The sequence below is a fragment of the Chiloscyllium punctatum genome, chromosome 5 (genome assembly GCF_047496795.1).
Source record: "Chiloscyllium punctatum isolate Juve2018m chromosome 5, sChiPun1.3, whole genome shotgun sequence".
Taxonomy (NCBI): Eukaryota; Metazoa; Chordata; class Chondrichthyes; order Orectolobiformes; family Hemiscylliidae; genus Chiloscyllium; species Chiloscyllium punctatum.
Window position 1 is genome coordinate 104828334 of NC_092743.1, and position 14229 is coordinate 104842562.

General features: G+C 40.9%; 1 protein-coding gene across 3 annotated transcripts in view; it reads left to right on the forward strand.

The window, feature by feature from the left end:
- Window positions 1-14229, forward strand: part of mrpl13 (mitochondrial ribosomal protein L13) — an 88558-nt gene that overhangs the window by 33232 nt on the left and 41097 nt on the right. For all 3 annotated transcript variants that reach the window (XM_072570938.1, XM_072570939.1, XM_072570941.1), the window contains exon 5: window positions 10536-10622. In XM_072570938.1, coding sequence (XP_072427039.1) covers window positions 10536-10622 — 87 coding nt within the window. The remainder of the gene's footprint in view (window positions 1-10535; window positions 10623-14229) is intronic.

The following is a 14229-nucleotide window of genomic DNA, read 5'->3' on the forward strand; positions in this document are numbered from 1 at the left end:
GGATAGACCACCCAGCATCGACCTAAGCAACAGAAAAGACAACAGCTGAAACAGCCTCGTTGACCCTGCAAAGTTCTCCTTACCAACGTCTGGAGGCTAATGCCAGAATTGGGAGAGTTGTTTCACAGACTAGTTTAGCAACAGCCTGACATTATCATAATCATGGAGTCATACTGTACAGACAATAACCCAGACACCACCATCATCACCATTGGATTTGTCCTGTCCCACCAACAGGGCACACCCAGCCGAAGTGGCAGCACAGAACATAGTCAAGAGGACATAGTTGCTAGACCAAATCTGCAGCAGATGGTGAGGGAAAAACATTCTTGATCTCACAATCACCAATCTGCAGGCTGTAGATGCATCTATCAATGACAGTATCAGTAAGGATGACCACAGCACAGTCCTTGTGGAAATGAAGTCCTGCCTTCACTTTGTAAATGCCCTCCATCATGTTGTGTAGCACACTACTGTGCTGAATGACTTTAGGCAGATCTAGCAACTCAAGATTGAGTCCCTGAGGCACTGTTGGCCAACACAATCTGCAACCTCACGGCCCAGCATATCCCCCACTCAATCATTACCATCAAGTCAGGGGATCAGCCCTGGTTCAATGAAGAATGCAGGACGGCATGCTAAGAGCAGCACCAGGCATACCTAAAAATGAAGTGTCAACCCTGGTGAAGCTAGCAAACAGGACTACCTGCGTACCAAACAACCTAAGCAGCAAGTGATCCCATAACTAGTGGATCAGGTCTAAGCACTCCAAGCCTGCCACATTCAATCGTGAATGGTGGTGGTCAATTAAACAACTCGCTGGATGAGGAGGGTTCACAAATATCCTCATCATCAACAACTGAAAAGCCTGCACATCAGTACAAAAGATAAGGCTGAAGTATTTGCAGCAGTCTTCATCCAGAAGTGCCAAATGGATGATCTATCTTAGCCTCCTCCAGTGGTCCCCTTCCATTGTCGAGGAAGATCTGCCTACCAAGTCAGTATGGGTGGAAATTAAGAACAGCAAGGGAGCAGTCACCTCGTTAGGGGTTTACTACAGGCCCCCCAATAGCAGCAGGGAGATGGAAGAAAGCATAGGTCGGCAGATTTTGGAAAAGTGTGGACGTAGTAGGGTTGTTGTAATGGGAGACTTTAACTTTCCCAATATTGATTGGAACCTCCTTTGAGCAGAAGATTTGAATGGAGCTGTTTTTGTAAGATGTGTTCAGGAGGGTTTCCTAACTCAGTACGTTGACAGGCCGATGAGGGGAGAGGCCATTCTAGACTTGGTGCTCGGAAACGAGTCAGGGCAGGTATCAGATCTTGTGGTGGGAGAGCATTTTGGTGATAGTGACCACAACTGCCTCACATTCTACATAGCTATGGCGAAGGAGAGGATTAGGCAAAATGGGAGGATATTTAATTGGAGAAGAGGAAAGTGTGATGCGATTAGACATAAGTTAGGAAGCATGGACTGGGAGCAATTGTTCCATGGTAAAGGCACTATAGACATGTGGAGACTGTTTAAGGAACAGTTGTTGCGAGTGATGAATAAATATGTGGCTCTGAGACAGGCAAGAAGGGGTAAGATAAAGGAACCTTGGATGACGAGAGCAGTGGAGCTTCTCGTCAAAAGGAAGAAGGTAGCTTACATAAGGTGGAGGGAGCTAGGGTCAAGCTCAGCTCTAGAGGATTACAGGCAGGCGAGGAAGGAGCTCAAAAATGGTCTGAGGAGAGCCAGGAGGGGGCACAAGAAAGGCTTGGCAAAACTGATTAGGGAGAACACAAAGGCATTTTACACTTATGTGAGGAATAAGAAAATGATCAAAGAAAGAGTAGGGCCAATCAGGGATCGCATAGGGAACTTGTGTGTGGAGTCTGAGGAGGTAGGGGAAGCCCTAAATGAGATTTTTGCATCTGTCTTTACGAAAGAAACGAACTTTGTAGTGAATGAAACCTTTGAAGAGCAGGTGTGCATGCTGGAATAGAAAGAGATAGAGGAAGCTGATGTGCTGAAAACTTTGTCAAACATTAAGATTGACAAGTCGCCAGGCCCGGACCAGATTTGTCCTCGGCTGCTTTGGGAAACGGGAAATGCGGTTGCTTCGCCACTTGCGAAGATCTTTGCATCCTCGGTCTTCACTGGAGTTGTACCTGACGACTGGAGAGAGGCAAATGTAGTTCCTCTCTTCAAGAAAGGAAATAGGGAAATCCCCAGCAATTACAAACCAGTAAGTCTCATGTCTGTCGTCTGCAAGGTGTTAGAAAGGATTCTGAGGGATAGGATTTATGACCATGGCTTGATTAAATGCAGTCAACATGGCTTTGTGAGGGGCAGGTCATGCCTCTCAAACCTTATCGACGACTTTGAGGATGTGAGTAGAAAGGTTGATGAGGGTCGAGCTATGGATGTGGTGTATACGGACTTCAGCAAGGCATTTGATAAGGTTCCCCATGGTAGGCTCATTCAGAAGGTCAGGAGGAATGGGATACAGGGGAACTTAGCTGTCTGGATACAGAATTGGCTGGCCAACAGAAGACAGCGAGTGGTAGTAGAAGGAAAATATTCTGCCTGGAAGTCAGTGGTGAATGTGTTCCACAGGCCTCTGTCCTTGGGCCTCTACTGTTTGTAATTTTTATTAATAACTTGGATGAGGGGATTGAAGGATGGGTCAGCAATTTTGCAGACGACACAGAGGTTGGAGGTGTCGTTGACGGTATAGAGAGCTGTTGTAGGCTGCAGCGGGACATTGACAGGATGCAGAGATGGGCTGAGAGGTGACAGATGGAGTTCAACCTGGATAAATGCAAGGTGATGCATTTTGGAAGGTCGAATTTGAAAGCTGAGTAGAGGATTAAGGATAGGATTCTTGGCAGTGTGGAGGAACAGAGGGATCTTGGTATGCAGGTACCTTAAAATGGCCACCCAAGTGGACAGGGTTTTTAAGAAAGCATATGGTGTTTTGGCTTTCATTAACAGGGGGATTGAGTTTAAGAGTCGTGAGATCTTGTTGCAGCTCTATAAAACTTTGGTTAGACTGCACTTGGAATACTGCGTCCAGTTCTGGTCGCCCTATTACAGGAAAGATGTGGATGATTTGGAGAGGGTTCAGAGGAGGTTTACCAGGATGCTGTCTGGATGGAGGGCTTATCTTATGAAGAGAGGTTGACTGAGCTCGAACTTTTTTCATTGGAGAAAAGGAGGGGGAGAGGGGACCTAATTGAGGTGTACAAGATAATGAGAAGCATAGATAGAGTCAATAGCCAGAGATTATTTCCCACGGCAGAAATGGCTAACACAAGGGGTCATAGATTTAAGCTGGTTGGAGGAAAGTATAGAGGGGATGTCACAGGTGGGTTCTTTACACAGAGAGTTGTGAGAGCATGGAATGCGTTGCCAGCAGCAGTTGTGGAAGCAAGGTCATTGGGGATATTTAAGAGACTGCTGGACATACATATGGTCACAGAAATTTGAGGGTCCATACATGAGGATCAATGGTCGGCACAACATCGTGGGCTGAAGGGCCTGTTCTGTGCTGTACTGTTCTATGTTCTATGTTCTATTACAGATACCAGTCTTCAGCCAATTTGATTCATTCCCTGTGATATAAAGAAACGTTTGTGGACCCTGGGCTGCAAAGACAACATTCTGGCATTAGTACTGAAGATTTATGCCCCAGAACTTGCTGCTCCCCTAGCCAAGCTGTTCCAGTGCAGTTACAACATTGATATATACCTGACAGTGTGGAAAATTGTCCAGGTATGTCCTATATACAAACAGCAGGACAAATCCAACTTGGTCAATCACTGCTCCATTAGTTTACTCTTGATTATCAATAAAGTGATGAGAGGTATATTCAACAATGCTATCGAGCAGCACCTGCTCACTAAGGCCCGGTTTGGATTCTGTCAAGATCTCATTTTGGGCTTGGTTCAAACATGTACAAAAGAGCTGAATTCCAGAGGTGAGGTGAGAGTGACGGCCCCTGACATCAAGACTGCATTCGGCCACATGTGGCCTCAGAGACCCCTAGCAAAACTGGAATCAGTGGTATAAGGCGGCCAACTCTGCTGGTTGGAGTTATACTTGACCTATAGGATGATGATTGTGATTGTTGGAGGTCAATCATCTCAGCTCCAGGACATCTCTGCAGGAGTTCCTCAGAGTAGTGCCCCAGGCCCAACCATTTCCAGCTGTTTCATCAATAACCTTCCATTCATCGTAAGGGTGGAAGTGGAGATGTTCGCTAATTGCACAATCTTCAGCACCATTCGTGACTCCTCAGATACTGAAACAGTCCAGGTTCAAATGCAGCAGGATCTGAAGTGTCCAGGCTTAGGCTGACAAGTGGCAAGTAATATTCGAGCTACACAGAAACAAGGCAATGACCATCTCCAATAATAGACGATCTAACCACTGTCGCTTGACATTCAATGGTATTCCCAAGATGAATCCCCCACTATCAACATACTTGAGGGTTCCATTGGCCAGAAACTGAACTGGACTTGCCACATAAACACAATGGCTACAAGAGCAGGTCAGAGGTTTGGAATACTGTGGCGAGTAACCCACCTCTTGACTCCCCAAAGCCTGTCCACCATCTACAAGGCATAAGTCAAGACTGTGATGGAATACTACTTGCAGCTCCAACAAGATTCAAAAAGCTCGATACGGTGCAGGACAAAGCAGCCCCCTTGATTAGCACCACATCCAAAAGTAGCCACTCCCTTCACCATGGACACTCAGTAGCAGCAGTGTGTCCTAACTATAAGATGGAAAGCAGAAATTCACCAAAGATCCTTGTATGGCACCTTTCAAATCCACGACACTTTGATCTGGAAGGACAAGTGCAGCAATTACATGGGACCACCACTAACTACAATTTCCCTAGCAAGCCACTCACCATCCTGACTTGGAAATATATCACTGTTACATCACTGTCGCTGGGTCAGAATCCTGAAATTCCCTCCCTAAGGAGATTATGGTTCAACTTACACCATGTGCACTGCAGCAGTTCAAGACATCAGCTCATCACCACCTTCTTAAGGGCAACCAGGAACGGGAAGTAGATACATGGCTATCTCACTGCTATGTTTATACTGAAGAGCTGTTGCAAATCAAAAGCAGAATGACAAATTGCTTTTCTATCCATCCTATGCTTAGTGCTTTGTTCTTTCAATAGTTCAACGTGTGCTCCTACTCAAAAACCGAAATTGCTTGAAAAACTCACTTGGCGTGGGAGCATCTGTGGAGAGAAAACAGCAAATATAACGCTTCTTCAGAACCTAGCAGCATCTGAGAAAAGGGAAGTCTTCCTAAGAAAGGTCACTGGACTCTAAACATTAACTTTTGTTTCTCTGTCCACAGATACTTCCAGACCTGGTGAGTTTTTCTAGCAATTTCTGTTTTTGTGTAGGAGACTGGAGCATATGTTGAACTATTGAACGGACAAAGCACTAAGCATAGAATGGATAGAAAAGTAATTTGTCATACTGCTTTTGGTTTGCCAAAGCTCTTGAGTATAAACATAGCAGTGAGACAGCCATGTCACTTATATACTTAATATGCATGAACTTACACCTTGTTATTTGCAAACTGTCCAAGCATAACAACCTAGATCTCTTCAGTTATATGTTAAAAGCTATTTACTTGCACTTGCAATCTGGAACTGGGCAGTTGGGTGCGCTATTTCCATATATCCATCACTGGAATGTGAAAATGTTCTTTCCGGGTCACGTATTTTGTGAGCACTCTTTTCTCCACTTTGACATAAGACCATTGTAAAACTTATAAACTGGTGATTTAGTCACAACAGAAAACCATTTGGCAGCCAATGCTGCATGACTCTCATTGTCTTGGATATATTTAAAAAAACACTGAACCAAGAATCACTGAAATAATCCCTCTCCATATGCAACAAGACCAGAACAACATTCAAACTTGCTCTGATGAGTAGTAAATATCTCCTGTGTTGCACTAATACCAGACAATGACTATCTCCACATAGAGAAACTCTAAATATCTGTTCCAGATATTCAGCAACTTCCTGTCACTCAATTTCTCCCATCGATATCCTTGGGATTACCATTGACTAGAACTTCAGCTATATCATATAATAAAAATTATGACTAAGAGGACAGGTCAGAGACAGGGAATTCTGCAGTGAGTAATTCATTATCTCTCCAGAGTCAGTCCCCCCAGAGTATAAGTCAGGAGTATGATGGAAAACACTTGTCCGGATGACTGCAGGTCTGAAAAGAAGCTCACTACCATCTCGAGCAATGAACCAATTTGATTTGACATCCCTCCAGCCTGTTAAGCATTGAATCATTCAACTACTGACACAGTGGCAGCTGTGCATCCCATTCCCAGGATGCACTCCAGCCGCTTGCTAAGCCTTCTTCAATGGCAGCTTCCAAACCCACATCCTCTGTCACCTAGAAATCACAGTCAGCAGTTGCAAGCTCCTGAAAGCTTCTTTCTCAGCCGTGCATCATCCAGCCTTGAAACTATATCACCATTTCTTCACTCTGGCCAACAATCCTAGAATTACTTTCCTAACAGCACTGCAGGCCTATCAATACCAGATCAATTGCTGTTATTCAAAACGATTACTCAACACCACCTTCTGAAGGACAAGTAGAAACTGGTAACAAATGTTGGCCTTACCACTGATGCTGATATTCCAGGAGAGAATAAAAGAGGTGAAGAGCTTATTTCATATAGCATTTTTTAAAAAACCCAAAGTCCTCCCTAAGCACTCTATAGCCAATGAATGTCTTTTGATGTATAAACATTGATATGATGTCGAAAATGTGGCAGCCAGTTTGCACACACCAGTGCTCTTCAAACACCAATTTGATTGTAACCAAGCAATCTGTTTTACTTTGGTGAAACAAACACACAGAAGTCTGGAGAGACTCAACAGGTCAGGTAGAAAGCCCCTAAAATAGAGTTAATGCTTTGAGTCTGACATTGACGTCCTCAGAACCAAAAGGTGTTGGAAAGTTCTATTTTAAATATGCTTTTGATAGAGACACAGGCCCACTTCAAAGCCAAATGAGTTGTTAATGGTGGAGAAAGAGAAAATGCAATTAAAGTGTGCAATTAAAGTGTGTATGGGAGAAAATCTTCTCTATGAAGAGCAAGGTTAATCATGTTAACAAGACACTGGTTATAGTGATGTTAGGTGATGGCCTAATGTTAACTCAGGCAGCAGGTAGACCGGCTCTGTTCTTATTTCGCGTTATTTCACAGGATATGTAATTTTCAACTGAGAGGGAATTTGAGAGTCTTGTTTAAATGTAACATCCCATCTAAAAAACAACACCAGCGACAATTCAGCCTTGCCCAGTACAGCACTCTAAGTGTCAGCCTGTATTGTACTCGATGTTGTCCAAAGCAGCCTTGTCAAATTAGACATCTGCAAAGTTTTAAAGTGAAGATGCATTAGTTCAACATTAACCCCCAAAATTATTGAGTCTGCAATATTTTGGTTACTTAGCTCAAAACCAAATCATCTATTTTAACTATTTTGTCCCAAAATGTTTTACTTTCAATGGGAATTCTTTAATTTGTTAAACACATTTGAATTTCTCCAAGGTTTTAGAATTGCTTTTGAATTTTTTGCAAGGCTAGTTTCTCTTGTTTACATTTTCTGGAAGTTGTGGAAAGGACTGGAAAGTTGTGGACTTGGCAAGTTATATCCGGAAGACAAAAGTTGCCAATGATGCAACTTTATCTTTATCTTTTCGTTGTGGGATAGATGCTGAACAGTTGTGTTGTTTAGCATTTTTGTAGATTGCCATATTCTTGCACAAATGTGCAATATCATCAAATATTAGAAAAGAAACTTTAATTATTCCTTTGTTTTTATTTTGTCATTATTTTTAAAGAGTAAATGTGACATTTATGTCAGTAATTTATAGGATGTAAGCCCTTGACTCTGTGGGGCCTCTTAATAGCCACTTACCATCTTTCAGTGATAGTAAAACTAAGATTTAATTCCTCACAAAAAGTAAGAACATTAAAGTTAAAACGTTCCCTAAAGTGTAGCCTGATGTAGGAATACTGTAGACAAGAAATTAAGTATCCATCCATGAGTTCTCACTAAAATTCTTCAGCCACATTCTGTGGATATTTGTTATGTGTCTTGTAACTTTTTGTCACATGCATTTTCCCTTTGTGATGAGATTTATTCCAAGCTGACCATTTTCATGAGATATTAGGACATGTTGTTTCTTTCTCCATGATCCCCAATATAATTAAGTTCCTTAATAATTTCAGTGAGACTGTTAAGAAAAACTCCTTCCTGCTGATGCGAAGGGCAACAGACTCATCTTGTGTTGTCTTTTTAAGTAAATTATAGTCAAAGTGGTCCTAAGACAAGAGACAAAATGAAATTTTGATAAGAATGTGATAAGATACTTTAGTTAGCATACATTATGCACATTAGGGTTTGAGTGCAAAAATTCAAGATTGTAATAGATTAGTTAATGTGTCATAGTTATTTTCTTTAGTTTGTGAGTAAAGCCCTCATAATCAGAATTGCATTTGTCACAGAAGAAGTGTTTTCAAAACAATTACAGATCAATCCACCAATAGGAGAATCATATATTAATCCTAGTTCAAAGTGTCCATCGTATATTCCCCTGATATAAAGACAAAGACATAGCAGATTTTTGGTTTGTGAGGTAAGAATTTTTAAGACAATGCACTTTTAAAATTTGCTTATGGAAATAAGTGCATTTCTTATGATGAAAGGTTATTTGATCAATTCTGTTTGATTGTCAGGATGGTGGCATGTAAATCTAAGGTTAACTCCATGTCTCACGATAAATGTCACACTTTCGAGGGCATGGTAGCTTGTAGGAAGGTTCCATCAGCTATTTCCTCGTTCATGTTAATCACAATCTAGCACAAATTAGAAAAGTACCTTTAACTATTCCTTTGTTTTTAATTTGTCTTTACTTACAAAAGTCACATTTAATCTTTAAAAGTAATGTATAGGATGTAAGCCCTTGACTCTGTGGGGCCTCTTAGCCATTTACACCATCTTTCAGTGTAGTAAAACTAAGATTTAATTCCTCGCAAAAAGTAAGAACATCAAAGTTAAAACATTACCTTAATTGTATACTGATGTAGGAATACTGTAGACAAGAAATTAAGTATCCATCCGTGAGTTTCCACTAAAATTCTTCAGCCAAAATCTGAGGATATTTGTTCTGTGTCTTATAACTTTTTGTCATGTATATTTTCCCTTTGTGGTGAGATTTATTCCAAGCTGACTGTTTTCATGAGATATTGAGTGATTTGTTAGTAGAAGTCTGGGTCACTGGCACTGATTTTGTCCCTCTTGTCTTATAACAAATTGGCTATGAATAGCGCGACATTGTAGTTAGTCAGCAGGAAGATATAAACTCTTTCCTTTTCACATAGTTGACCTAACAGATGTAAAAATCTTGCAAGATTAAAATATTGAAAAAAGACGGAGATTCTTGTAATTTAAGATTTTCAATTATTTGATGTTTAAATTCTATCTGTAATTTTAAAAAAAAATCTCTTGCTGCCTTTAGATTTATTCATAAAAGTGAGATGTTTCAGTACCAGAAGCACTTAGCCAGTCTGCATTTATGAAGGGTCTGATGGGTTAACCTTTCACATCTGGCAGAAAGTCCACATCTCAGCCATTCGTTCTCTACACAGATGCTGGCTGGTCTGCTGAATGGCTCCAGCATCACCTGCAACCATTTGTTCTCCATTCATTCTCTGATGGTATTCTGTCTCAATAAGTCAAATAATTTGAACAATTATTGAGGAAATATGTGTTAATCTTTGAGTAGTTACTCATTCTCGATTTCTTGATTTGTGTTCTTCAGTCTCTGGAAGTATTTCCGTCTAGTCTTCCCTTCTGTTCTGATTCTCCGATTGTAACGCAAACCAAACTCTTGCTAGTTCTATTATTTCAGCTGAAAGTATTTTTGGTAATATATTAGCACTTCACTCACTCAAACAGGGTGTTTTTTTTACATTCAGTCATTAAATTCTTTATGAACTCCATATCACTTTTAATCATTATGAATTTTAAAGGAAAAACAAGATCAGTGCAAACTAATATAGTGCCACATCCAATTATTTTTGGGAAATCAATTTAGTCTAAATTTTTTTTAATTGAAATTACAATTGGAGTGTAATTGTTTTGGATAAGTAATCCTCCATTGTATACTTGAGCTTTGAAATCCAGAAGTCTTTATCTCCAATGATAAACATCCCAAGTAAGATTGTTTCTTTTAATTTAACAAAAATATAAATGGTATAAACCCTTTAAAATTACAGAGAGAAAGTGTGCAACTTTTGCTGAATTATAAATTTAGTATCAAAGCATGGGCAGACTGTGTAAATTCCTGAGCAAATTTGTTTTCAAGACTTTTTTTGATCTTGAGATGTAAGCAACTTTTAAGTTTTGATTAACTATCCCATGAAGAGTTGAAATTAGTAAACTGGTTGGGATTTCAGTGGTGTATTTTCATTACAGATCGTAAAACTGGCTATCTATGGAATGCTGCCAAAGAACCTACTTCGAAGAACTATGATGCAAAGGTTGCACCTCTTCCCAGATGAGGTATGTCTTATAGGCATCAATTTTACTTTCTCTAATACGCAATCACATTTAGTTGATGATGTTTCTTATTGTACTATGAAACATTGGAAGTAATTATATGCTCCCAATAGAGGTGAACTGTCAATTTTGCTGAGCTAGCAGGTTTGAGCCAAATGATCGATCTCAAATTTTACAAACCTTTTCATTTATATAAAAAAACCCAGCTGCTTTTGTTGATTTGTAGCTCCAGTTTAGTCCATTTATTTTGCAAACCTCCTTTTAAGTTCCAGATGATATAAACTAAGAGAGCAACACACCCCTAAAAGCAGGGCACTGCCAACAGTAATTGTAACTGCTGGATTGTACACCTTTTCCGTAGGATTACAGGGATATCAATGCCCCAATTATAAATACGCTTAGTTGCTTGCGAGAAGTGCTTTAATAATATGTCACTCATTTGAAGAGCTGCAGTTTTTTGTTACAATATACACACTGCAGTGCTGGTGCTAATGCCATTCTCCAGGCTTGTACTACAGGCTTAGACTAATTAATTTCTTATCAGAGTCAAAGCAGCTTGGTTACAATAGTTTCACCACAAACAAATGGAGGATATAAGCATTCTGTCTTGGTATCGTGGGGGCAGGCAACACAGCACGAAGCTGACGTTATACTCTGTACCATTGTACGTTGGTTTGAAGCAAATAAAAGCCACTTGTGCTGGCAGCGAACTCCAGCAATGTCAAGGTTTATTAGTTTGTTGAACCAGTCACTGAAAGACACATGGAGTCTAGCACTTGCATTCGTTTGAAGCAAGAAATAAGAAAGTCAAAAAGATATTCAGAAACAATTGGTCTTCATTTCCTCTATTACATTCCAGTGTATGGTGCTTATTTTACAAAATGATCCTTATGAATATATTATGTAATTGAAAACATGCATAACTGTCATTCACTCAGAAGGAACTTCAGAATTGAAAGGTCCTACGTTTAAAAATAATGTATTTTTTTTATTCCAGTCAGCAGTTTAAGGATTTAAATTTCCACAAATATTGACTGGTGGGATAGACTCAGCTGTCTGTTCAAATTTTATGGATTGGTTATATTATTAATTAGGCTGATGTATTGTAAGAGGACAGGTTTTTATGACCTGGTGCTCTGAATTTGCGAGCACAGTTTTTTTTTAGAAGGAACTCTTTAGTTGAGGCAATGCAAACTTGTGGATACATTGGGACCTCATTGGGACCAATAGCTATGTAGGAAATAGAAGCGATCAGCATAATAAATTAGACGTCATGACTTCATGTTTTAAAATGTTTACTGTGACAAACAAACTGAAATAAACATTGGCTAAACATTATTACAGTAGGTAATTAATGCACTAAAGTAAAGAAATATTTGTATCATCGATAGTCACAAATGAGGTGCCGAAAAACTGGAGGTTGGCTAATGTGGTGCCACTGTTTAAGAAGGGTGGTAAGGACAAGCCAGGGAACTATAGACCAGTGAGCCTGACATCAGTGGCGGGCAAGTTGTTGGAGGAAATCCTGAAGGGCAGAACTTGCGTGTATTTGGAAAGGCAAGGACTGATTAGGGATATCAACATGGCTTTGTGCGTCGGAAATGATGTATCACTAGCTTGATTGAGTTTTTTGAAGAAGTAACAAAGAGCTTGATGAGGGTAGAGTGGTGAACATAATGTATATGGACTTCAGTAAGGCGATCGATAAGGTTCCTCATGATAGACTGGTTAGCAAGGTTAGATCTCATGGAATACAGGGAGAACTAGCCATTTGATATAGAACTGGCTCGATGGTAGAAGGTGGTGTTGAAGGGTTGCCTTTCAGTTTGGAAGCCTGTGAGCAATGGTGAGACACAAGGATCGGTGCTGGGTCCACTCCTTTTTGTCATTTATATAAATGATTTGAATGTGAGCATAGGAGGTATAGTTAGTAAGTTTGCAGATGACACCAAAATTGGAGGCGTAGTGGACGGTGAAGAAGCTTACCTCAAAGTACAATGGGATCTTGATCAGATCGGCCAGTGGGCCGAGGAGTGGCAAATGGAGTTTAATTTAGATAAATGTGAGGTGTTGCATTTTGGAAAGACAAATCAGGGCAGGACTTACCATTAAGTGTATAAGGTCCTGGGGAGTGTTGCTGAGCGAAGAGACCTTGGAGTCCGAGTTCATACTTCCTTGAAAATGGAGTCGCAGATAGTTGGATAGTGAAGAACGCATTTGGTACACTCACTTTTATTGGTCAGAGCATTGAGTATAGGAGTTGGGAGGTCCTGTTCCGGTTGTACAGGACATTGGTTAGGCAATTGGTCACCTCTATCAGAAGGATGTTGTGAAACTTGAAAGGGTTCAGAACACATTTACAAGGATGTTGTCAAGGTTGGAGGATTTGAGCTGTAGGGAGAGGCTGAATAGGCTGCGGCTGTTTTCCCTGAAGCTAAGGGGTGATCTTATCGAGGTTTATAAAATCATGAGGGGCATGGATCGGGTGAATAGACAAGGTCTTTTCCCTGGGATGGGGGAGTCCAGAACTAGAGGGCACAGGTTTAGTGGAGAGGGGAAAAATTTAAAAGGGACCTTAAGGGGGTGATGCTATATGGAATGAGCTGCCAAAGGTAGTAGAGGAAGCTGGTACAATTACAACATGAAAAAGGCATCTGGTTGAGTACATGAATAAGAAGGGTTTAGAAGGATATGGGCCAGGTGCTGGCAAATGGGACTAGATAAGTTTAGGATCTGACCTAAACTTAGGACCATGTTCTGGTCGGCATGAACAAGTAGGACCGAAGGGTCTGTTTCCATGTTGTACATCTCTATGACTGTAAAAGATGTCCTCCATTAACCTTACAGCCCTTAAACCCATGCACATTCAGTGGAAGTAGAGTCATAGAGACGTACAGCATGGAAAATGACCCTGTCCAACCTGTCCATGCCGACCAGATATCCCAACCCGATCTAGTCCCACCTGCCAGCACCCGACCCATATCCCTCCAAACCCTTCCAATTCATATACCCATCCAAATGCTTTTAAATGTTGCAGTTGTACCAGCCTCCACCAATTCCTCTTGCAGCTCATTCCATACACGCACCACCCTCTGCATGAAAAAGTTGCCCTGTAGGTCTCTTTTATATCTTTCCCCTCTCACCCTAAACATATGCCCTCTACTTCTGGACTCCCTGACCCCAGGGAAAAAAAGTTTGCCTATCCATGCCCCTCATAATTTTGTAAACCTCACCCCTCAGCCTCCGACGCTCCAGGGAAAACAGCCTTAACCTGTTCAGCCTCTCCCTATAGCTCAAATCCTCCAACCCTGGCAACATCCTTGTAAATCTTTTCTGAACTCTTTCAAGTTTCACAACATCTTTCCGATAGGAAGGAGACCAGAATTGCAAGCAGTATTCCAACAGTGGCCTAACCAATGTCCTGTACAGCCGCAACATGACCTCCCAACTCCTATATTCAATATTCTGACTAATAAAGGAAAGCATACCAAACGCCTTCTTCACTATCCTATTTACCTGCGACTCCACTTTCAAGGAGCTATGAACTTGCACTCCAAGATCTCTGTGTTCAGCAACACTCTGTAGAACCTTACCATTAAGTGTATAAATC